This window comes from Chionomys nivalis, chromosome 25 (assembly GCF_950005125.1).
Source record: "Chionomys nivalis chromosome 25, mChiNiv1.1, whole genome shotgun sequence".
NCBI lineage: Eukaryota > Metazoa > Chordata > Mammalia > Rodentia > Cricetidae > Chionomys > Chionomys nivalis.
The window spans coordinates 34,613,313-34,639,862 of record NC_080110.1 but is presented as its reverse complement, the minus strand read 5'-3'; the positions used below and the strand labels follow the sequence as shown (position 1 = coordinate 34,639,862).

Here is a 26,550-nt window from a genome sequence, read left to right as displayed (position 1 = left end):
AGCTAAAGAAAATACCACAGGAGCTTACATGTCACTGCCGTGTTGTGTGGTATTTTGGTTGTGTTCTGACAAATAAAGCTTGCTAGGAGTCAGAGGGGTGGAGCTAGCCACTAACTGACCAAAATTAACCATAGAGGTTTGGAGGACTGTAGACAGATAGGAGATAGGAAGTAGTAAGGCGGGGCTGAGAGGGGATCTCACTGAAGGAACTGGAGAGGTAGGGAATCACTGGTGGCTGTTACCCTGCTTCTCTGATCTTTCAGGTTCTTGCCTGGATATCTGACTCCTAATTTTTTTATTGATAAAGAATAATTAGTTAAGGCTTAAGTGCCATGTGGGAGGAACAGATCCAGGACAGAAGGCATACCATATTTAGTCAAACCAACTGGGCTACCAGAGACTGGGGAAATCATTTTCCAGCTAACACATCCAATAATGAAGCATGCACAAAGCAGAAATAATCTTGCCAAAATTGTGATCCTCAAGTAGTCAGGCTGAAGTTGGGGTTTAACCCCTGGAAGTTACATAACCATTCCACTGAGTCTTTATGAAACATCTGTTGATTGATTGGTGTCACGCCTGACTCCCTGTAGAAACGAGAAAGACACAGGATTGTCCCTAGAGGAATTAAACCTCTAATGGTTAGTTCTCGTGTGCTAATATTTTGACAAAATGCCTTGAACGTCACACCCAGGACTTCAAAGACATTCAGTCCATTCTAGTATATAATGTAGTTACTAAGGAAGATAGGCACAAAAGACAGGGAGGAGAAATTGAACGACTATTGAACGCCCGATGGAGCTTCAGAAAGTGGAAAGATGACAGACTGGGTGAGAAAGGAGCAGCAAGAGGGAGGAGCCAGCCAAGTAGGATGCAGAGGTAGGCGTGTGTATACCCCGGAAACAGTAAGATCCTGCCCCTAAAGCTCCAGCTGGGAGATGCTTTTAGGTTTCTCAGTACTTCAATTATTTTTTGTTGATGTCATGAACACACAGATATATAAATACTTTGGAGTTCCACTAAGTCTCTATTACAAAGGTGTATAATCCAGAAAGAGAAATGAAATATGTGACATCCGTGTGACAGAATGCAAGATCAGGCGATGAGAATGGATTCGATTTCCAGTCTGCTAATGGTGATAGACAATCCTCAGAATGAAATTAGGAAGACAATCCCGTGCATGATATTCTGAGACAGAACATAAAATCCAGGAGCAGCATCTGGAGAAGAACCACCCTAGACAACAGGCTAAAGCCATGGTTGAAAACGGGCAGGTGAGTCAAAATGGAAACATTACTAGTCCTTGTTTGCTTTCTGTTGCCGGTATAAACACCAGAGCCAAAAGCAAGCTGAGAAGGGTTTACTTCATCAGCTCCCAGGCCTCATGAAAGGCAGTATCTCAAGGCAGGAACCTTGTAGCCGGACCTGAAACAGAGGTCATGGAGGGACGCTGCTTAGTGGCTTGCTTTCCATGGCTTCCTTAGTTTGTTTATGTGCAACCCAGAGGTGGCAGCAGTGCACTGGGCCCTCACACATCAGTCATTGATCAAGAAAATGCCCCCACAGACTGGCTTACAGGCCCTACAGGCCAATCTGATGGAGGCGTTTCTCAACTGAGGTTTCCTCTTTCCAACAAAAACTAACAATCACAGTATCTTAGGTCACACAACATGGCTAAAAACATGCCATGCCCATGGTCTCCAAAGTGAAATACAGAGCCAATGCAAGTTCTATCAGAATAGTTGCTTCTTTGATTGACAAGTGACAAGTGGATCCAAAAATTCATATGGAAACACAACCTACTAGGGAATATTTTCTTTTCCTTGTGGTGCTGGGAGTGGAACTGAGAGCCTTGTAGACAACTGGGCAAGAACAGGGGTGCTTAGCTATATCCATGGCCCTTACTTTTTTTTTTTTTTTTTTTGAGACAAAGTCATGCTGTGTAACCCAGGATAGCCTTGAACTTATACATAGCCCAGGTTGACTTTGAGATCTGATTCCTGCCTCAGCCTCCTGAGTGCTGGAATTACAAAAGGAAAATTCTTGAACAGAATGTCAGAAGACTGTATTTCAGACTTTACTGCAAAGATAGAGGCATCGAGGCAGAGTGGGAGTGACACAGGGGTAAACAAATACGTTAACATGCATCGATGAGACAGAATTGATAACCGTTAACATTCTGACATTCGTGGTGAATTGATTTTCCACACAGCCTCAAAACAATTCAATGGAATAAAGGGTTATTTTCAACAAGTGTTGCGTTAACAAGCAAAACAAAGCTTGAACGTATACTCCATGACTTAGTACTATCAGGGCTAGAAACTTCAAGGGCTGAAACCTTAGAACTCCTGGGAGAATGCATGGAAGTGAACGGCTTTGGGTTAGGCTATAGTTTATTGGGTACAAAATCAAAAACACACAGCCAAAGCAAAAACGGGGGCATTAGACTTTGTCTTAGGCTTAGTATCGCTGTGATGAACACCATGACCAAAAAGCAAGTTAGGGAGGAAAGGGTTTATTTTGCTTAGACTTCTATGAGGCTATCCATCATCAAAGGAAGTCAGGACAGGAACTCGGGCGGGGCGGGGACCTAGAGGCAGGAGCTGATGCAGAGGCCACAGAGGGTGCTGCTTACTGGCTTGCTCCTCATGACTTGTTTAGCCTGCTTTCTTATGGAACCCAGGACCACCTACAATGGGCCTGGGCCCTCCCACATCAATCACTAATTAAGAAAATGTCCTACAGGTTTGCCCACGAGCTGATCTTATAGAGGCATTTTCTCAGTCAAGGCTCCCTCCTCTCTGCTTGTGTCAAGTCGACATGAAAGCAGCCAGTGTGGACTTCATCAGAATTCAAAACAGGATGTCATTAAGGAAGTGAAAAATATAGCCCACAGAATAGGAGAAAATATCTGAAAATTGCATAGCTAGCAAGGAATCCATACCTAGACATTCTAAAGAACTCTTACAATTCAAAAATAAGAAAGACAAGATTAGCTTAAAATGAGAAAAAAAAAAAAGTAGTTGAAATTCTTCCATGTAAGCTACAGAGATGGCCAATGAGGACATAACATGATAAAAAGGATGTCTAACAGAACTGAATACTGGGGAGATGCCACACAGACATGCCATGCCACTACACACCCACATGGAAGGCTAAATAAAAAGTCAGATAATAAAAACGCGGCATCTGTATACAGTGGAAGATCAGACACACATTATACAACATGGATAGGACAGGAAACATAAAGCGAGAGAAGGGAGCCAATCACAGGAGGCCACAGGCATATATTTCCAGATGAAATGTCCAGCTTTGCTGATTTCATTGCTTTGTTTTGGTCTTTCCTTTTCTGGATGTAGAGGCTGTTGGCTTTTGACAGAGCTGAAACTGTCTGTGTCCCTCGCTGTTCCTTCTGGATGCTCACGGCTGCAAGCCGTCATTCCTCCCTGGGTCTGTTTAAGTTTAATCTCAAAGACAGTGCACTGCCCAGATGGTTCAGGCTCATCTCCACAAACATTAATTACTGTATTTCACTGCTGCAGCTACAACATAACCCTGGGGGCTTGCTGAGGAATGCCAAAGGACCTGAAACTCAGCTAGCAGCCCCACGCTGCTACGGCTTAAGGTCTTCCCATGTTGTTCCTGCCTGCTGCTAATTCTCATGCCTGTTCACAGGACTGCCTATGCAGCCATGCTCTTCCCATTCCAGATGTGCTGACGTCACTGTTCTATGAAGTAAGAACCCAACTTAAACATGCTGGTGTAAAACTGTATATCGAGCCTTTGAGTCAAGCATTGCTCCCTACTGTAAAATGCATAAACTCTGGTACAAAGCCCAGGCTTTTTCAACTGATGCTAGCCCCTTGTTTCCTGTTAGAGAGGTGGACCATATGACCTCTGCACTGGTGTATTTTATACTCAGTGCTCATCAGGTAATTTGTTAAAGAACCTAGGATGGAGACACCTTAGGGCTGGAGATGAGAGCAATGGAGTGCTTGTCCAGTGTGCACGAAGCCTTGGATACAAGCCTCAGCTCTGTATTATTTGGGCATGGTGGCACAAACCTGTAACTCCAACCCTGGAGAAAGAGAAGTCAGAGATTAAAGCCATCCTCAGCTACATAGCAAAGTTAGGACTAGACAACACCTTATCTTGGAATCGGGGTGGGAGAGATCAAGACAGAGATTGAGATCATAGTCATCAGATAACTTGAACATGTGTGGCCGCTATCCCCTCTGTGACCAAAGCTGACTTTGACTAGTGATGTGACGATTTATTTTATACTTGCATATAAAACAGATTCAGAAGTCTTTTCGGCAGCCCCATAGTAAGGCACAAACAATATCAGAATCGCCATTAATACTCAGGAGCACGGCTCAAAGCAGAGTCTACATCTATTTCTATTCAGGCACTAGAGGTATTCTATAATTTCTAAAATCTAATTGTATTAAAATATGCACTGTTGCAGAAATTTCCCCGATGGATGTTGAAGGAAATGACAGTACTATTTGCTTTAGCAGTGGCTCCCAACCTTCCTAACCCCGCCACCCTTTAATATAGTTCCTCATGTTGCAGTGACCTCCAACCATAAAGTTAATTCCGTTGCTACTTCATAACTGTAATTTTGCTACTGTTATGAATTGTAATGGAAATATATCTGTTTTCTCCATTGGTCTTAGGCATCTCAATCCACGGGTTGAAAACCGCTGCTTTAGGGGGTGGTAGCGAGAAGCCAGGGTATGGGAAACGTGTCCATCTATGCCATAATGCCTTTCAGATTTTGAGGACACGACCATGTTACTTTGTCAAGCATATTCTTTTTCAAATTGCATAATCCATGTGACTGTCACCCAGGCAGACGAAGTCACATGGTCAAGGACATTTCGTGCACAGTTTGCCCTGTTGGCCTAAAAGGACGGAAGGTATACCCTGTCAACCAATAGGAAGGGAAGAGGGAGAGGCCCAGCTAACCCAGGGACACAGGGAGAGAGCTGCATGTCTTATTTCTATTCATACCACAGTGGTCAAACTTGAGTTACCAGATCATCCACAACAGCCCAGGGAAGCTGGGAAGTGTGGTCTGTAATGTTTCCAGCTGCAGCATCGACTGGGGAGGTGTAGCACAACAGGAACAAGGCACAGGGATGTTGGGGCATTATCTCCCACACAGTGAGTAATTACAAAATTCAGAGCCGGAGTTATCTCTGGCAGGAGGGGCAGGAAAGAGTCCCGGGGCATCTGATGTGTTGAAAGCACTCTGTGTTGTCAGCCAGGTGGTTCCAACACGGGCTCTACTTTCACACTGTCATTCCTCATATACGTGCACATGTGTGTGCACACACAATATACACCTGCATTCACGAGCATATACACATACACATGTATATGCACATAGACATATGCACAAATAAACATATAACAAGTGGTGATATTTTGTTTGTGATCTAACAAATAAAGTTAGCCTGAAGATCAGAGTGTGGAACTAAGCCACTAGTTAGCCATAGAGGCCAGGCAGTGGTGGCACACATCTTTAATCTCAGCAGAAACAGAAGCAGGTGGATCTCTGTGAGTTCAAGGCCACCCTGGGCTACTTAAAACTGCTCCAGTCTAAAAGAGAAACAGAGCCATATGGTGGCTCACACCTTTAATCCCAGTACTTGGGAGTCATACACCTTTAATCTCAGCACTAGGAAGGTGGCTGGATGAGGCAGGAGACAGGAGCTCAAGAGACAGGGTCTTGCCCCCTTGGTTTTGAGGATTTTGTAGAGGTAAGAACTAGTGGCTGACAACTCTGCTTCTCCAATATTTCAACTTTCACCCCTATTATCTGACTCTGATTTTTATTATTAAGGCCAATTACACAAACATACCAAGTATAGTTCATAATTTTAAAATCTGTTGCTAACCCTCGGTTTAAGTGCTCAGGGATTCATATATTATTCTTTCTCCTCTTTTGCAGGCGCAAACATTTGTTTATTCATGACTTCACCTTAAGATCCCTTCAGGCACACAGTACTTACTAAAATCCTACTTTGCAAAGAAAAACAAGTAAGTTTTGCTCTGATATCTGGATGTGGTGGAATCTGGAAGATCAGGAGTTCAAGGTTATCCTGAGCTACGTGAGAACCAGACTCTGAAAACAAGTAACACAGAGATTAGGCCATGCTGTCTTTAAATGTTTAAAATCTGACTGGGAGATCCAGACTGACACACCAAAGTGGCTGAAGGAGAAGTCCAGACATAGTTCAGTGAACTTGGTGCGGTTTAGGAAGGATGGGGCTGCCACATCCCTAGGAAATGAGCAAACGTGACGGAGACAGTAAGCCGCTCAGAGTCTTCGTAAACACGCAAACTCACTTCCAGTGGTTGGATTTGTTGCAGCGTCTTCCTGCAGCTATGGGCTTGCTTCAAAGTTGGGGGTCAAGTTAAATGCAAACTGAGCAAACAAAAAGAAGCCTTGGGTCTGTTTTGCCTTTTTTACGGTCAAATCCGGTTCATCATTTTAGGGATGAATTCTTCTTGAACAAGTGCCTCTGATGCCTCTGAAGACACAGCAAAGAGCAGCGACCTCGGGTGTAGGTAACCTGCTTCCACAAGGCAGATCTTTCTGGCACCCTACATTGCCCAGCTCAGGGCAAGTTGCGTCACCTCTGGGCTTTGGCTTTCTCATCTCTAGAGAAGGGATCCCAGACAGGTTCTTCAAGGGTTAACCCTGCTCTTGGAACAGTGCCCGGAACATAGTAAACATTCAGTATGTTGCTGGTGTTATCTGCCTCTTCCATGGCTCTTTAAAATGAGCTCATTTATTTCCTGGTCCCCTGGAGTCCACTGGGGGCTGGGGATGGTCATTTCAGATGAAGAAGACTTCTGATGTTTTAGGATATTTCTTGACTTTTCAAAACCTATAAAGGACAATCAAGGTAGAAGCGCAAGCTAATTCTAGGGAGCTACCAATCCATGATTTAATATTTTTTTAATTTATTTTTAATTCTTTTAATTACTGTAAGGCAGTATGTACACTCGAGTGCCGGTGCCAGTGGAGGCTGGAGCCGTCAGATCCCCTGGAGAAGGAGCTTCAGTCAGTTATGAGGTTATGAGCCAAGGTGCTGGGACCCACAAGAGCAGGATGTGCTTTTAACCCCTGAGCTGCGGCTACAGCTTCATGTCTCATTTCCTTAGAGAAGATAGCTTTAAGTGACTTCCTGCATGGCAGAGAATGTTCAAATCAACCCTGCCAAGTCCCAAGTCAGAATACTTCCACTGCCTCTAAGCTCGATTGTTCCTCATGTGGGGTAGATTTCTTTATGATCCTTTATAAATTTTACATCAGGTTCTTTCTTGACACTCACTTAATGCCAGAGTCCAGCTTTCTTCCCCCGGGCAGTTGGGCATCCAAGCTGCGCAGCTCTTAACAAAGCTGAAGCAAGGCCACTGTGCAAGCAGCATGGGGTAAGCGCTGAAGGGAGGGATGCCAAGCATGCCTGGTGAAGGCCGAGAGTCCGGCGTGAGCAGGAGCAAGCAGAAAGAGGTGACAGTGTGCGGACAGTGAGAACTTGCACAGCCTTCAGGCACACATACTATCCACACAGAAAAGGACACACAGCAAATGAACTGTAGAAAAGACCAGGCAGGAGTGTACACTGAGCGGCACCACGAGACCAGACCACAGAGCTCGGCAAAGGGAGTTGACAGTTTGGGGAAGAAAAGCCTGCACAGCAGGGCCCATCTAGAGTGGCTCTTTGTTCTTCTAAGAGTTTCCCCACTAATAGGGTTATCTAGGGCTCCGTATCTCCCAGTTCAAGAACCTATAAGGAAGGAACTGTGCTTCTTCCGAAAAGCAACTGTGGCGACTATCCTCATCCTGCACCTCTCTGCACCTAGGACACTAACTAGTAAACAGCATTTTAAAGTTGTCTGTCAAATAAATGACAGCACAGTCCCATAGCCACAGTCTAAATCAGCAGATCACGCACGATCGTCTCAACTTTTAAGAGAAGGCGTGGCTGGGTGTCAGGTCTACAAACACCAATGAATGGTGTTGGTCGCCTCTGCCACTAGGTCCTCCGCTGGAGCATCTTTTTATTAACTATGCATGACAACTTTTCAGGTATGACTGCAGAATTATAAATAATGGCTTCTTTGTAATTGAATTTTAATTTAAATTTAAAAAAAGTGGAAAGACGAGGTGCCGCTTCATTTGCAAAACAGCTCATCTTTTATTGTTACCAGAAGGGAAGATGAGGCTGCAGACAAGGGGGCATCCTTGGTCCGAGAGTCTTTAGACCACCGTCCATCACAGGGTTTTATTTCTCACCTGTCTGCCTCCTGCTGGGAGTTGGGAGCTGCATGGGGACTCCGGAAGCCTTTTGTCAATGACACTGTTTCTGCCCTGAGTTCCGTGACTCACGTTTATTAATGTCTTTTTCTAAAGTTGGAAGTACCAGAACAAAGATATCTAAATGTATTATGTAAGTCACTTCACGGTCCCTTGCTGAGTCTGTCACAAGCACCTAGAGTACAGATATTAATAAAAGCCATGGGTAATGTCAACAGAGGATTCAACAGCTACACGTCATCAGTTGTTTTTTTTTTTTTTTTTTGATGAAGGAGGAAGGAAGGAAATGAAACACTGTAAATGTCTTCTAATAACCTCTACATTGGCTCACTGTAAAGCAAAGAAATCGAGAAAGCCTTCCTCTGCAATCCTTTTGTCCAAAAGTGTGTAGATTCAAAGTTATTTCTGTTTAAAATAAAATACAGAGGCCTGTTAAGTGTTTAAAAAGAAAAATTCAAGACAAAAACAACAGCAAAGAGACGAACTAGCATATATTTTATATATATATATATGAATGAACTAATCTAAAATATAATATATTTAACATTTTATGACTTCCACTGTGGGACTTAGTTCACAGTTCTCTCGCGTGACCCAGACCGCAGCTCCATCATGGCTCTTGTAATTCCTTTGCTTCTGTATTGCCCACGTGACCAAAAACTCCCGACACTCTCAACATCACGGCTCAGAGCCCAGAATTTTTTTTTTTTTTTTTTTTGGTTTTTCGAGACAGGGTTTCTCTGTGGTTTTGGAGCCTGTCCTGGAACTAGCTCTTGTAGCCCAGGCTGGTCTCGAACTCAGAGAGATCCGCCTGCCTCTGACTCCCGAGTGCTGGGATTAAAGGCGTGCGCCACCACCGCGCAGCAGAGCCCAGAATTTTTGAAGAAATGTCTCCTTTGTTAGAGCAGAGACTGAAATGTCCAATAAAATGTTCATTCGTCTGCCAGAATTACAGAATCATCAGAAGGGAAAATGTTCAGTGCGCAAGAGAACACTCTCATTTAAAGCAACTACATTACCACTTGAGAGTGGGCACGGGGTCTGGGCAGATGGCTCAGGGGATAAGGGCACCTTGCAGAGAGCCAGAATTCGATTCCCAGTGCCCACACGGGTGGCTCACAACCATCCACAACTGTTTGAGGGCATCCAATACCCTCGTCTGACCTTTCCTGGCACCAAGCCCAGCCCATGCATGGCACACACCCGTATATGTGGCTAATACACTGACTCATTAAATATACAAACCTAACAAAAAGATTTTTTTTTTCCTAATGACTAGGCACAGGTTACCTAACCTAGCGCCTTCGAAATGAGATACCTTGGGCTGACTGTAATATGCGACCCATATCGTATTAGATTCCGTAGCTAAGCAGCCAAGCTCTGTCAGACTGGCCTCTACGTTTCTGAATGAATGAAAAGGCTTCCAACCGGCTTCCCCTCCCAGCACAGGAAATCCTGCTGTAGTCCCCTGGCGAGCATGCGTCACACACACCACACACAGGTTTGCATTTGCGCCCTGGGAAAGACCAACATTAGCTGTGGTCGCAGGAAGTTCTTCCGCCCCCTCCCCCCATCAACTTCGGGGAGTAAGCTTTGGCCGGACACAAGATTGGCATAAATTGAGCTCTGCATTCTTATCACCCCGAAGCAGCTGGGCTGAGTGTGTCAGCCACCGCCCCCGACACACTCAAGCCTTTCATCTCCTGAATGTTGGAGAACTCAGCTCCAAGTGACTGGGTCTTTTGTACTGTCTCTTTCTCTGATTTCTATATGAGTATCTTAAAGTATCTTTGAAAAAAAGAAAAAATAAAACAAATGGATTTTCCTCCCCCAAATCCAAATGCTAGCCAAACGGAAATCCCCAGATGTGTTAAATGTCCTCGAACTGAGCCTCTGAACACAGACACCTGAAAATGCAATGCAATGGAATCGCTGCAGAAACACTGTACGAAGCGGTGAGCCGTCACTACTGCAACCGTTGCAACAGTGGGAAACCATACCGGAAACAGCAGGCAGGGAAACTGAGGTTGCCACCGGAACAATTTCTGAGCGCATGCGCAAGTCCCTGTGTAAACAGACGGTCTGCGAATCCCTTTCAAGAAAGTTTGCCAAAGGTGGCGGAGTAGGAACGCGGTGCGGTAGGTGTTCAGGCTACCGGCTGACTTCGTATCCCGTCTCCGTCTCCGCAGCGGCAGTAACCACTGAGCAAAAACCGCGTCCGTGTAGTTGCCCAAAATGCCGAATATCAAAATCTTCAGCGGGAGCTCTCACCGGGACTTATCCCAGAAAATTGCTGACCGCCTGGGCCTGGAGCTAGGCAAGGTGGTGACTAAGAAATTCAGCAACCAGGAGACCTGCGTGGAAATTGGAGAAAGTGTACGTGGAGAGGACGTCTACATCGTTCAGAGTGGGTGTGGTGAGATAAATGACAATCTGATGGAACTTTTAATCATGATTAATGCTTGCAAGATTGCTTCAGCCAGCCGGGTTACTGCGGTCATCCCATGTTTCCCTTATGCCCGCCAGGATAAAAAGGATAAGAGCCGGGCTCCCATCTCAGCTAAGCTTGTTGCAAATATGCTATCTGTCGCAGGAGCGGATCATATTATCACCATGGATCTACATGCATCTCAAATTCAGGGCTTTTTTGATATCCCAGTGGACAATTTATATGCAGAGCCAGCTGTCCTCCAGTGGATAAGGGAGAACATATCTGAGTGGAAAAACTGTACTATTGTCTCACCTGATGCTGGTGGAGCCAAGAGAGTGACCTCCATTGCAGACCGACTGAATGTGGATTTTGCCTTGATTCACAAGGAACGGAAGAAGGCCAATGAAGTGGACCGCATGGTGCTGGTAGGAGATGTGAAGGATCGGGTGGCTATTCTTGTGGATGACATGGCTGACACTTGTGGTACAATCTGTCTCGCCGCTGACAAACTTCTCTCAGCCGGAGCTACCAGAGTTTATGCTATCCTGACTCATGGAATCTTCTCTGGCCCAGCCATTTCCCGCATCAACAACGCATGCTTTGAAGCAGTGGTAGTCACCAATACCATACCTCAGGAGGATAAGATGAAACACTGCTCCAAAATACAGGTGGTTGACATCTCCATGATCCTTGCAGAAGCCATCAGAAGAACCCACAATGGCGAGTCTGTCTCCTACCTGTTCAGCCATGTTCCTTTATAACAGAATAACTTCTGAAGCTTTTTGAAAATAAACCAACCCCATCCCTCATGTTTCTTGGTATTTGATTTCAGCAGAAGACCCAGCTTGCTCCAGTGTAGATTTTTACATCCCACATTAGATGCATTAGAATTTAGCCTAAATTGGAAAAGGACAGATTGTGGTTAACTACTAGGATGTCCTGCTTGTGTTGTTTCATCCTGACTTGCTTGTTTATTTTGTGAGCCTTGCAGCTTTAACTAGAGGTCAGCTGCTGAAAGATGTATAGACTATTGAGAATTTTCCACAAGGTCCATAAGACATAATTGACAGAGCTCATACTCCATTGCTCGGGAATGCTTTGGGGTTTTTCTTCATAGCAACAAAGTCAGCCCATATATGATACATTTTCAGAGGTTTGTGCTAAACTATAGCAAGAGCCCTGAGTATCTTTAAACATAGTTCCAGTAGTTGAGCACCCTGTTAGGCAGGGGCAGGTAGCTCAATGCAGTAATTAACCTTTGGGAGGAAGAAGCCTGATCCACTGCCATCTGTTTAACTCTATAGCTTGAATTCTCTATACCTGTTCCTTTCCTTTTGGCTTTACCTTCAGCCATCTTGACCTTTTCCTAGCCAGAAATATCTTGGACTCAGTGATCATTGTACTTGTACCATAATCCTCTGTAAGAGACTTGCTTCTTGCTGTGTAGCTGCTAACTTTCTCATTAGCTAACTTGCTGTAGTGCAGTCTTCCCTAGCCTATTACCACGGTGGCGGTAGGTTTGAGGTGGTGTCTTAGTGCCTTTTGATTAAGTATTTAATTTTCATCTTCCTTGGATCCATTTGGTCTCTCAATTGAACAGGTTTCTGCTAAACAATTTGGTGTTATAGTCTATTGTTGAGAACTTAATGTCTGTTAATGTATGCAAAAAAAGAAAGTTTGCCTTTCCTGTCACAGACCTTGCAGAGATTTCATTGATAAGGTAAAAATATCGCTTTGTTCTACGTAACCAAGCTGTTACGACACTGGAGAAGGACACAGAGCAAGAGCAGGATGGTCCGAGCGGTGCTCTGTGGACCATGGCTACAGCCCTGAAGCTTCCCCTATAGTTATCACCCTACATCTGGCAGAAGAGGCTTATACTAAGACCCATAGCTGCCTGATTCCCAAAGAAAAGTAACTGGCTTGGTGTCTATGGCTACAGAAAGCAACACCAAATAGTACACGTATTCTAGAGAGAAGCTTCGGGGTACTGAGATCTTACATTTTGAAACAGAAAGTCAAAATCTGGACATGATGGCACAAGACCTCAAACCAAGCATTCAGGAGCCTGTGATGTTAATGACAGGTTGGTCAATATAGCCAGGGTCTCACTCTTTCCCAAACATGCCAGAAACTGTCTTAAAAACGAATGAATGAATGCAGAAAATCTAGCATTGTCAAAACGAACAATTCAAGAGTATCACTTACATTGAAAAAGGATTATCAATAACTTAACATTATGATTTCCTTCCCAATATTAAGATCCCACTTTTAAAATATTTTTTTTTATTTTTATGTGTGTGCATGTTTTGCCTGCATGTGTGACAGATGCATGCAGTGTTAACAGAGGTCTGAAGACGGCACTGGGTGCCCTGAAAATGGAGCTACAGACACTTGTGAGTTGCCATGTGGGTGCCGAGAGCCAATCCCAGGTTCTCTTTAAGAAAACGCAGTGCTCTTACCCACTGAACCATCTCCCTCACCCCTAAGATCCCACATATGAGGGAAGTAGGTTCTAGAGATCAGCCTAGGGTCCAGAACACAAACACTCAGGAAGTGTGCGCCCATGAAGATTTTCTGGGCTATGCTGTTGGACACAACATTCTCTGATAAAAGAACGATTTAAGAATAAAATGCATGAAGAAGTATTTTCTTAATTAGTTTGATCATACAACTAAGGCTCCTCGGGTTTATTTGACTAGGGACAATCCCAATGAAACAACTACAACTAATAAGAGAGTTGGCACTTTTAGAAGGCTCCTGGGACATGCTGCTTTAAACAAGAAACCACCCAACAGTGGTTTACACGTAAATAAACTTATCCACAGACACATTCTGCTTGCCATACACAGAGCTTTAAACAAAAACTGAGCCAACGCGGGCATTTGGAGATTTCACGTAAACATCTGGGCTTACAAACACTCGATCGGGACAGTTTAACTAGCTTAGGCACAGCAATAGACATAGGTCCTTTGGAGTCCACACTGTTCCATCTGATGAAGTCCTTCCCACACGGCAATCACACATCCACAGTCGGCTTTATGTGTGAACATTTCCTGACTGCTTCTCTGGAGACTTTGGGTCCAGGACTGGAAACTCAAAGGAAACACAGCCCTGTCCCTGTGAGTTATCAAGAGTAGCCACGTGAGAAGGCCCATCTCTAGGAGAACTCACACTTTCTGACGCTATCCATGCCTTCTCTTTTGATGCTCAAAAGTCCATAACCTGGGCTTTCTCCTCTCAGCTGATAATTCAACTAGGATGTTCTGTGGTGTACTATAAATAGGAACACATTTATAGTATAGTGTGCGTATTATTTGAACCATCATTGAATTATTAGTCCACTATTTAACCAGAGTGATTAACTGAGCACTTACTGTGTTCCAGGAACTAGGTCATATTCACGGCTAATAGATCACTTGATCCCAGAACAACTCCGGGTCACATGCTCCACTTCCTTCTTCCCTCATTTATGGGTGAGACAGGCTCACAGAGGTGACATCTGAGTGCATGATGAAGAAGAGTCTTAACTATTACAGTACTCAGAGACTTAGGTCTGACAAAACAAACCTGGACCAGGCTGCAGAAATGGCTATGCAAGTTTGAGGCCCTGAGTTCCTGATCCCTAGAACCCATGTAAAAATCCTGTATAGCAGTGTGTGCCTATACTCCCAGTGCTGGGAGGCAGAGGCAGCTAGATTGCTGGCCAGCCTGTCTAGATGAGATGGCAAGTTGCAGGTTCAGTGAGAAAATTCATCTTAAAAGAATAATATGGAGACCCTTTCCATCTCTCTCCTGAAGAGGAAGCTTCTGCCTCTCTCCCTTCTCCCCACTTCTCCCCTTCCTCCCCCTCTCTATCTCTCTGTCTCTCTTTTTCTCTCTCTGCCCCCCTCTCTGCTCTTCTCCCTTCTCCCCTTCCCCCTTTCCCCTCTATAGCCCACTAAATAAATACCCACTTTCTCTGCAAAAACAAAAGAAAACAAACAAACAAAAGTATATGGAGAAACAGTTGAGGTAGACATCCTAACCTGAACAGTCAAATTTAGCTAACTGCTCCTACTCTGGATAGCACAGGGCCCAAAGTTCTCTGTCCCATTCAATCACACTTTCTGTACATCATGAAATCTGTTTTCTCTGAAGGCATGATAACTTCCCTATGGAATAAGAAACTGTTTACAAAGAACCAAAGAAAGGCTCTCATCTTTGTCTGAACACTGCGGTTTTTTTGTTTGTTTGTTTGTTTGTTTGTTTGTTTTGTTGTTGTTGTTTTGGTTTTTCGAGACAGGGTTTGTCAGTAGCTTTTGGTTCCTGTCCTGGAACTAGCTCTTGTAAACCAGGCTGGCCTCGAACTCACAGAGATCCGCCTGCCTCTGCCTCCCGAGTGCTGGGATTAAAGGCGTGCGCTACCACCGCGCGGCTTGAACACTGCGTTTTTAAAGTCACCTTATCCCAAGAATATCTTTTTAAAAAAGAGAAAAAGTCTGGAACACAAGTACTCAATAAATAATCTACTTCAGTGAACAAACAGCTGCTTCCTAATGTGTAAAAGACCCCACAACAATGTCAGACGTATCTGCAAACAAAGTTCTAAGAAAGAATAGCTATTAAAATGCACAGATATACCCTGATCTAATAACAGCAAAACGCTGCAGACAGCTGTGCAGTGCTATGGCTAAAGTCACCGAGTGGCGACTCTCCTAGTTGAGTTAGTCACTGTGATGAAGCACCATGACCAAAGCAACCTGGGGAGGAAAACATTTATTTGGCTTACACTTCCACATCACAGTTCATTATCAAAGGAAGTCAGGACAGGAACTCAGTCAGGGCAGGAACCCAAAGGCAGGAGCTGATGCAGAAGCCATGGAGGATTGTTCCTTACATGGTTTGCTCAGCCTGTTTTCTTTTTTTTTTGGTTTTTCGAGACAGGGTTTCTCTGTGGTTTTGGAGCCTGTCCTGGAACTAGCTCTTGTAGACCAGGCTGGTCTCGAACTCACAGAGATCTGCCTGCCTCTGCCTCCCAAGTGCTGGGAGTAAAGGCGTGTGCCACCACCGCCCGGCTTCAGCCTGTTTTCTTATAGAACCCAGGATCACCAGCTCAGAGGGGACCCCACAATGGGCTGAGACCCTCCAAATCAATCACTAAAAATGCCTTATAGGCTTGCCCACTGCCTGATGAGGCTCCTTCCTCTCTGACAACTGTCCTCAGTGTCAAGTTGACATAAAACAGCCAGGACGATGACTTGCATGCAATCCTCTTGGCTTTTCTAGAATTAGGCTTCTCCTCTGTGGAATGAGACTTGCTAGCAATTCGTTGCCAGCCATTTCCATCCGTCAAATCCTAGCTGTCAGCTGTGTCACAGGCACCTGGGAAACCTTTGCAATCTGATGACTGGCACCGAGAAAGCTCAGAAATGTGAACTCTTACCCAGAAGGCTATTCTTTCCACTGATGCCCTTGTCACCTACAGGGACACTAATAAAAGTGCATTTCTGCACTGTCTTAGCCAGAGATGTCCCCTGCCATCTATCACCCTTCTAATGCTCTAAGCCACCTATGGTCAAGCCTGGGCTGCCGATGATAATACACACAGGACTATTCTCAGATCTCCAATTTCCTTATTCATTTACTTCAGCTTGAAACAGAAGTCCCATTCAAGCTCAAAATGATATCTTGTTTTTTAAGCTGAATATATAGCACTCACTTTTTAATAAGCTAAGCAGCGTCTACTTGGGGTAGGGCATAGAAAACAGCATATTCAGAAAATACCATTCACAGTGAGTGACTGGATTCATTTGGTGATAGTTTAGGTGGGTAGCCAAGAAGCCAAAGATTCTAATTTTATGCCAGGGCTTGCCGTATTGCTCCTCAGAATACCCGCTGCATAACTGACAGCCCAGCTCCACCTCAGATTTTGGCATGCAATCAAGAAAAATAATGGGACACGGCAAACAACTTCAAAGCCTCGACACCACTTACCTTAATAATATATAATTGCTGCAATTTCTTTTAGCATAGTACTTTTAATTAAATGCGTTAAATTCTCAACCTCCCAACTTAAATTTTCTACCACCGGCAGCCATTTTCCTCTCCAAACCAAAGCACGTAGATTGTGTCCCCCTTTTTAAAAAGCATGCCCCTCCTCAACCCCATTTCCTAGAACACTGGCTCAGGGTAGGGGCACAGTTGCTTTCTAAGTCCACCCTCAGAGAGAGCAAACTGTAGGTTTCTAGAGTCTCATGAAGAGTTTGTTGTGGTTTTGTAAATCTAGTATGATAAATTTCCCATACAGTGTACCCATAAGAGGCAAAGAATATGAGGAGCGGGGGTGGGCGGGGGTATGGCGCGCTAGGTGTTGGCTCTGGTAAAGAATTTGCCTCCCATGTGCAAAGCTCTGGGTTCAACACCCAGCACTGCAGTCACAACCATAAATAATAAAAACAATACGCTAGCTTAAAGAAATTGGTCTAGAATACTTTTCCAGTAATTTTCATAATGAAATTGGTAAAAAAAAAAAAAAAAGCAGCTGCATAGGTGACTCTCATTTTAATATAACACTTTCATTAATTCCTTTAGAATTTTATACAATGTACTTTGATCATATTGAAACCCCTACTGTATCTCACCCTTATCCCTCCCCTTCCTATGCTCAACCCAGACTCTCCATTTTCAGTGGCTGGTTTCACTAGCCCTGTTATTGTTAAAGACCAAACTGTAGAATTCAGAGATGCAACAACCACCAGAAAGATTAAAAACATTTAAGAAAAATGGTTGGCATTCTAGTTCATGACTTGAGGTAGGGAGGGAGGAAAAGGTTGTTCTCTCATTATATAGTTACTTATATGAGATTATGAGATTATGCCGGGGTGATGCTGTGGGTGACAAACTGTCTTACAAGCATGAAAACCCAGGTTCGGCCCTCAGAACCCACATCAAGAAGCCAAACGTGTAGCCCTAACATCAATATCCCAGGGCGCAGGAATTCTTGTGAAAGATTAGAAGGTCAGAGGGATTAGAACGGTTAGATGGAGCGTAAGAGGTCCGGAAGTGGATGACTAGGGCAGAAGAGGCAGAGGAGCGTTTTCCAGACACAGCAGGGCGGTTGCTCACGTGAACTCACAGTAGCTGTGACGTGCATGCGCGCACCAGATCAAACAATGGAAAAGGCTCGTGATGTCATACTCTAGCTGGCTGAAGAATTACAAGTCACTGGAGGTTTCTGGGAGGAAAAAAGTCACTTTCTTCAGGTCTGTGGTCCCTTGGAGACTACCTATGCTCCAAGAGATGGCCCTACAGACACGCGCATATGGGAAGCACCAAGATTCGGTGGACTTTAAAACAACAACAACAACAAAAACACATGAAACCTGGTAGTGGGCCAGCAGAGGCAGGTGGATCTCTGAGTTCAAGGCCAGCCTGGTCTACAAGAGCTAGTTCCAGGACAGGCTCCAAAGCCACAGAGAAACCCTGACTCTGGGGGGAAGGAGACAGACGACAAAAAAACAAACCTAAAAGAAAAAAAAAGGTACATGAAATTGGGAAATAATAGAGGTAAGAGGCCTAGGGGAGAAGTTGGAGGTGAGGAGATGGGGGATGGAATTCATTAAAGTGCATTATATACACATATGAAATTCTCAAGTAAAATAATTATTTAAAAAAAAAAATTCATGGTGGCAGGGCTGTGCTGAGGGGACAAGCATAAAGGGCTCCCTGGCCAGCTGCCCACATTGCAAGTTCTAGGCCAGTGAATGAGCTTGACTCAAAAAGTTAGAAAAAATAAAATCAAAAAAAATAAAAATTGGACAGTACTTAATGAATAGCACCACAGGTTGACCTCTGACCTCCACACACAGGTCACACATGTGCACTCACATAAAGACACACATGAACTGGCACACACAAAAATAATTGCACATGTGTATTACTTTGATAGTAACATTTTTCTTTAAGTGGCATGATTGAATTTGGGGAAAGTGTCTACCAGAATCTCTGGAATGGACTTCCTACTACTACTACCATGGCCCTGGCCGACAGTTTTCAAGCTGGGGCACAGAGTTGCCTCTAGTGCCAATATTTTTTCTGAATATGTTAATATGTTCCAAACTTTAAAAGAATATCAATAGTATTAACAGTTCAACACACATCTCCTCCACAGAAATTCTGAAAGACACTGACCATGTACCAAGGCTCCGAAGCGGTATGGCAATCCCACCCGCCATAAACAGGTACGTACTGAGGAAGAGTGAAAGGGACAGACAGACTCAATAGAAGGGGGATCAGCTTTGATGTGGGTCACAGAAAAGCTTCATGAGAAAGGGTGACCGCGAGGCTTGGAGAAGGCAGGAGAGAGGAAGGGGACAAGAGACTGGGCTCACTGGAGCCACAGGCGCGAAAGGCACAGGGGAGCAGCAGAGAGAGCATCGACCATTGCTTTCCCGGCAGCAGGGCCAAATCCTCTGATAACAGCCCAGGCGGGGAAGTTAAGGACACAGGTTTTGGCGGTCAGGATGCCTGTGAGAGATGCCAGAGCATCATGGATATGCGAGCTGAAACCTTGTCACTGAGAGCCTGAAAGAACCAGCAGCTGAGGCTGCTGGTTTGAGGAAGGGCTTCCATCAAATGAAAAGACAGCAGCGGTTTCTGCCTCACCGCCCTCAGCAGAGGTTCTGCCCTATTCTAGCAGAGCACAGAGCTCCCTCTAGAAACGGCTTTTAAGGAGGCTTCACTGTAATTCCTGAGACAGGGCTGGGGACAAGAAGTGGAAACCAAGTTCTATGGGAGTGGTTTGTGATGGGCGCCAAAAGCTGGGGACGCTTAACCTCAAAATGTAACAGCTCCACGCACCCCCACCCTGAGAGAGCAGGGAACACGTGACCCCGCAGAAAGCCTCAAAGGATGAGACCTGTGTCGACCTGGTGAAGGGCAGGCGGTGCCACTCGGGTTGGGTCTGCTCTCCTGCCCCCTTGTCGTAGCTGCAGCTGGCTACTGGTGGGGGCAAGGAAACAGATACGCCCTCAGTTCAGCCACACAGATGTCAACCTTGCATCCTTTAAATAGCTCCGGTGTCAACATTCAGCCACTACCCTGGCTTCCCACAACCAACAAAACCACAGTCCTTTAAATTAACATGGACTTTTTTTTTTTCCTACTATGGAACTCAAATTCAAGCTTCTGCTACCTGGTCCTGCAGCAAGCGTGAGGAAAAACACGCCATACAGGGAAACCTCCTACTGTGGGCTCGGCTCACCTGCCACCTCCGGCCAACCCACACTCCCCTGGCCCCGGCTCTCACTTTGTCAACCAAGTGTCAGCGGGGCTCCTGACACACCAGTCCCTTCCCTCTCTTCATGGTCCCCCATATCTCTGGCTACTTGAGAGCACCTGTGGCCCCCAGAAGCGGATGTCAGAGCATGCCAGCAAAGCCCCTTGAGAAGTACAAATCTGAGTCTGAAGCCATTTGGAAAAGGAATGAATGGAACAGATCCTGCAAACCAATTAGGAAGGACTGTGGAGACAAGGAAGAGCAAATAAAGACCATGCAAACGACTCAATGACAAGTGGGCATTCTTATGACCTTCGTTTACCACAAGTACTTATCCAGCAAGGACATCCTCCATGCCTATGTGCCAGGCACAGGTTAGATGCGAGGACTGGACGTGGCTATCGCTTCAACACAGACTCGTCAAGCACTACCTATTATCCTTACGGGGAAGATCCAGCTTGGTGGTCAGTTGTGTCTCTGCCACCGTGTCCACTCAAGGACAATTAGGTTCTTTTTGCATCATTTCTAACAAACTTGGAGGACATCACGTTTCCCAGCAACGGCAGCAGCTGCTCCTGTGACTTATGACCTAGACCAGAGAATTCACACGAGATACACCACTTCCCCATTTACTGGGGTAGAGGGGTGGGGCAGGGATCAGAGCCCAGGCCACAACTGCTCCCAGAAGAATCCTGGAAGGAGTTCAAAGCTTTGCTGCTGGCCTGTATGGAGAGTCAGCAGGGTGTAATGGGTGAGTCTTCGGGACCACAAATGTGGCTTTGTCTGTGGCATGTTCCCTTTTTACACGAACATGGGTGGGGGCCCCTGGCCACCCACTCCGTGCCTGGCCCTGGCCTGGGCACTGGGGTGCCACCACGAGCACACGATGATATTGTCACACCTCCCCCGTGTGTGTGCACCGAGGGGAAAGCCTTCCCAATGGATGGGAGAGAATGGGTGTGGGCTCGGGGACCACAGAAAATAAAAGTCTAAAAAGGGGAGAAGAGTTTGTAAGTAGGCTACGTTCTCTTCCGTCACCAGACATAGGCCACAGTGACCTCCTCCATTCGCATCCGTGATGGCTGCCTGGTGTTCACTGCAGTAAAGACGGCAGGGACATGAGGATACGATCTGGCCATGAGCTGCACTGTGGGCCGTGTGAGATGTTATGGTTCTGCGACAAAATTTCTTAACTATAGGAGCTCAAGTCTTGGCATCAAGAATACGACTGGAAGATGATGGTGTGTCCTGGGAGAGCTGATGTTGTCAACAACTCTGGCACTTTCAGGCTATTTCTTTATTATAACACCATTCTATGCAGGAAATAAGTTCTAGTAAAATGCCGAGCTTTTGTCAAGTTTTAGCCTGCCATGGGAGAATATGAAACTCCACACTGCAAGATGCTTTGAATATAACCAGGTCTGTGATCTGGGACGCCATGCTTTGTAATGAATCAATTTGGGAATGAAAAAACAGCGCAAGGCTTCAGAGTATGATGTCTCAGAGTCTAACACTGCAACCAACCGCTAATTCCCTAGGCAGAAACTCAATTCATCATAAAGACATAAGTAGATAAGGCTACAAAACTAAACAGTGTTAAGGGCAACAGAAAATGCCTCAGCATATCCACAGATCTGAAGGAGTATGTGTGAAAACCCGAAGGCCTGGCCACTGCTTAGAGAAAAGATCACAGGGAAATGGGAAGGACACTGTGCTCGTGACCAGACCAGAGGAGAAAGGAGGCAGCCAACTGAAGCTATACAGTTTGGTGTGCGTCTCTCCACATCTGAATTGGAGGGGGCACCAACTCTGTAACACATCTAAAGAGGGCCCAAACGTTCACCTGACAGAGGACTGTAAAAGCTTTCACAGTGAATAAGCCTCAATGAAAAAACCTCAATAGTTCAAGATCTCTGGGAGATGAAACAACAGAACTCTATCAGAACACACGGAGTTTCCTGGGATGTTACCTGCAAATTCTGAAGCAGGGGGCATGATGGGGCATAAGGATGAAGGCCTGGACACCTTAAAAGGAAATCTGGGGGGGCTGGAGAGATGGCTCAGTGCTTAAGAGCATTGCCTGCTCTTCCAAAGGTCCTGAGTTCAATTCCCGCAACCACATGGTGGCTCACAACCATCTGTAATGAGGTCTGGTGCCCTCTTCTGACCTGCAGGCACACAGACAGAATATTGTATGCATAATAAATAAATAAAATATAAAAAAAAAAAAAGGAAATCTGGGATCCTTCAAATAGGCAGGGAGAACGCTGTTGTCTCAAAGCAGGTTCAATGGTTTGAATCAAGGCTTATGATCACCCGGGACCATGGAGGGCGCTGAAAGTCAGAGGTCGGACTTGCTCCTAAGCATGGACCCTAAGCATATGATGACCGAGGTGACAATGGGCAGCTGCTAAGGACTTGAACCTTAGGTGCCACCACTTCTGACACAGGTAAGCCACATATCCCTTACTTCAGTCTCTCTTTTCGGCCACCCGACTTTCTCTGTCCTCCTCCATTGTCAAATCCATGGTCTCCAGTGCATGGAAGCAGATTTCCCCTTCCGTCTCCTCCCCATCCACCAGAGCCAGCCTTCCTGGCTTCCTGCCTGCCACCCTCTGGCTTGACATCAACAAGTTCCCTTCCTGGTGGGCTGGGATCTCCCTGGACAACTCCATACATAAAATGGAAGTGAGTTGGCTTCCTGTGTCTCTCAGTCTCCACGTCACCCTGCTGGCCTTCGGTCATTTCATGTCGACTCTTTTCTTCTGAAGGATTTTTTGAATTATTTCTATTTTATGAAACATTCTTTTAAGTAAGTGTTCTTATTTTTTCTCAAATTAGAACAGTATAAATTCGAGACGCCTTTTGGTGAAAAGAGATTAGATTATTTCCACTATATTATATACCTAGAAAATGGAGTAGACTCATTTTAATCTGGATTAGCCAGAACACAACCCTAAACCACGCATCCTCTCTAGCAGTTTGGACACCATGGCACTTAAAATAGTAAAATGTTTCTCTCTACCAAATTCTTTGTTTTTCTCTGCCAAATTATTGCACATAACATGGTATCAGGAGAAAGCTGAACATTCCCTGTTGGTCTCATACGATTCAGCTGGTTTTAAAGTCTTCTGGAGAGCTGGTGCAGTGGCTCACTGAGTAAAGGCGCTTGCCATAGGGCCTCGCCATCTGCATTCATCCCTCGGATCCACTCAGTGGAAGGGAAAACCAATTGCTGCAATCATTCTCTGACCTCCATATACACACGCAGGCAGACTACAAACACACGTATGCACGTACACATGCACACACAGAAAGAACGGGACAGAGACAAAAAAATAAATGTAGCCGGGCGATGGTGGCGCACGCCTTTAATCCCAGCACTCGGAAGGCAGAGGCAGGCGGATCTCTGTGAGTTCGAGACCAGCCTGGTCTACAAGAGCTAGTTCCAGGACAGGCTCCAAAGCCACAGAGAAACCCTGTCTCGAAAAACCAAAAAAAAAATGTAATTAAAAACAAAACACACTTTAAAGAAATCTGCCGGATGGCTGGCAAGACGGCTTGCAGGTAAAGTGTTGGCAACACAAACCCAAGCACCTGAGTTCAAGCCCCAGAACCTACGAAAAGTAGGCAGACTCCTGAAAGTCTGCCTCTCACTTCTAGACACAGGCTGCAGCATGTGCACCCCTACCACACACAGTGACATGGTAATAGTTTAAAAGGCGTCTACTGGAATCACGGAATCAAAACCAACAGTAGTATTCAACTCGGCAATATAAAACTCTTGGTGATTAATGCGCTGCATATTTCTGACTATATGCATCCAAAGAAATGTCACAGAAAACACATCCTTGCTGATTGGTGTGCAAGTCGTGGGGAGGGCTACCAATGTGAGGACGCATGCTTGTGCCACAAGCATTCTAACACGCTCAACAGCTCTGCAGATACAAAATGCCACCTACTTCTAGTCAGAACTGTTTGTGTTTTCTTTAGGAAGGCACTTGGTTATCAGAACAAGAACATTTATGGATGCTTTAAGAAAAAAAAACAAGGTTTTTTTCCTGCTTTCTGGTGAAAAGATTTAGTATGGTAAATTACCTGTGCTATTGTAAAAGTGTGTGGGGTGGGGGCAGCTCTGGGGATGGCCTGGGATGCGCACAGGGCAGACCCACCCAACGGAGGAGCAGTGCTGCAATACAAGACGTGAAGAGAGATTCCCCTCCCCCCCCCCCCCCCCCCCCCGTGCCCGCAGGAGCTCCGCCCATCCTTCCATTTGGACGGTGCCATCCAAAAATGAAGACATTTGGGGTAATGGGGAAAAAGTCTGGCGGACTGATGCTAAGTAGGAACAATAGGGCTGGCAGGTAGACCCGCACATCCTGCACGGCAGGTGCATGCCAGGCTACCGCGGTGCCGGTGATCACATGGTAAGCCAGAGTCCACAGGCTGCTAACTAGATAGTCCGCATATGCTCTTGGGACCCCTCAGAGCTGAGCACAAGAGAGGCTTGTCCTGTTGTCTTCTCACTGGCCTTGAAAGTGGCCTTCATGAAATGCCTGCAAGGGTAGAGACAAGGCACTTCAAAGAAACCGCGCCTGGACCTGTGTAATAATTAATATTTGGATAATGAGCAGTTCAGGGTGGGGACCTGTTTGTTCTTAACCATCTAGGAAGTTAATTGACAAAGTACTCACTTGATTTCAATCAATACTTTATTTATAAGCAAAATAAAGCTGCTATTTGTTAGATATGCTTACATTCATTAGGAGTTTTACTCCCTTATTATTTTAACCAATTGGAGAGAACAACTTATGTTTCCTTTCTTTTTTATTTTATTTTTTTAAATTTTATTTATTTATTTTTTATTCTTTTTTTTTTTTTTTTTTTTTTTGAGACAGGGTTTCTCTGTAGCTTTGGAGCCTGTCCTGGAACTCACTCTGTAGACCAGGCTGGCCTCGAACTCACAGAGATCGACCTGCCTCTGCCTCCTGAGTACTGGGATTAAAGGTGTTCACCACCACTGCCCCACCAACTTATGTTTCTTATCTTTGGTCTTTTAAATTATTCAGTCATAAAAATATCACGGTAATATGACAAACAATGAAAATGGGGGAAGGGAGGGGTCTTTGAACCACAACTAAAATACAGCACTTTTCTATTCACCAAAACTATGTGCGTTTGCTCAGTTATATCCAGGCCATCTCCTCAACTCAATATACTAACTTTTCATTTATTTTATACTGATAGGTTTCATAACTTTTCAAGGCAAGTACTTTATCAACGGAGTTGTCTCCCTGTCCCCCACAATCCATTTCTAATTTTTTCTAACTCCATTGAATTAGAATTTCCATGTGGTTTGTTTGTTTGTTTTGATTTGCTAAAGTGTGGGGTAATTTTGTTGCTTTTGAGACAGGGTTTCCCTATGTAGCCCAAGCTGGCCTTATATCCCCAAGAGTCCTCCAGTCTCAGTCTTCCTAAGTTCTGGAATAACAGGTTTGAGACCATGCCTGGCAAGTAATTTATTTGGCAAACTGTAAAACACCTTTTAATTTTATGTATTTGTAAGTTAAAACTCACTTCTTAAAGAAGAAGCCAATGCACATTAAAAATGTAAGAAATGCAGAAATATGACAAATTAGGATTTTGCACACATAAGTAACTTCCAAATACAATAGTTATTGTTTTTTTGAAGGGAGTCATTTCTTTCCAGAACCATCTCTCTGCTAACAACCTATGTACATCAAGTGATAGTAAAGCTAAGAAACACTGGTGCCACTAAAGACTTCCAGTCATGTTTAAATTCACAGTAGCGTCCACAGTGCTATCACTAGTCCCATTTCACAGACAGGAAAAATAAGGTTCAAACAAGGTCAGAGAGGTGGGACAGGTATCCAGACTTCTTGATCAAAGTCAGTGTATAATCAATGTTATTAACAACTCGCCCCCAAACAGAGCAAAACCAAGAACAAACAAACAAAAACACTAACCCACCACAGACTATCACTTTATTTGGGGAAGATGTTTTTCCTTTCAAAGGCCTGTTAGGATGCAAATTAAACCCTAAATCCCTTTCACGATCCCCTCAAAGTTATCATTCAGAGTATGTATCGCCACAGATGGTTACTGCACTACACTAATGATCAGCTATATTCACGCAAACATTGAATCCGTCCCAGCCCACCCAAGCACCCACACTTCATCCGCCTCTCCCACGACGCGGCTATCTACACTCAATGGCCTTGGGTTTCAACTAACTTAAAGTGTGGCCTTCAGAGTTTCCAGGAAATCTGTGTGACAACTCTGAGGGTCTTGGCACCCTGCTGGTTGCCTCCAAAGCTCCAGCAACAAGATACAAGGGAAGAGGAAAATACTTTACTTCCCAAAATACACATCCCTTGTTTGGGTTATGGCACTGAAAAGAGTTGACAGCAATGTGTTCTGCAGTGACTCCCCCTTCCCTCCCCCAGTGCAATCTGGTTATATTTCTGAGAGGGGCCCTCAGTAACTGAAGAGTAGGCTGCTAGA

The 26,550-nt window shown here is 44.9% G+C and overlaps 2 protein-coding genes across 3 annotated transcripts in view; one reads left to right on the top strand and one right to left on the bottom strand.

The window, feature by feature from the left end:
- Srgap1 (SLIT-ROBO Rho GTPase activating protein 1) overlaps positions 1–26,550 on the bottom strand; it is a 284,359-nt gene that overhangs the window by 229,767 nt on the left and 28,042 nt on the right. The gene's annotated exons all lie outside the window — the stretch shown is intronic.
- Positions 10,455–11,751, top strand: LOC130866257 (ribose-phosphate pyrophosphokinase 1-like). Its single transcript, XM_057757528.1, has one exon. The coding sequence runs from the start codon at positions 10,571–10,573 to the stop codon at positions 11,525–11,527; it is 957 nt and encodes a 318-aa protein (XP_057613511.1). The 5' UTR covers positions 10,455–10,570; the 3' UTR covers positions 11,528–11,751.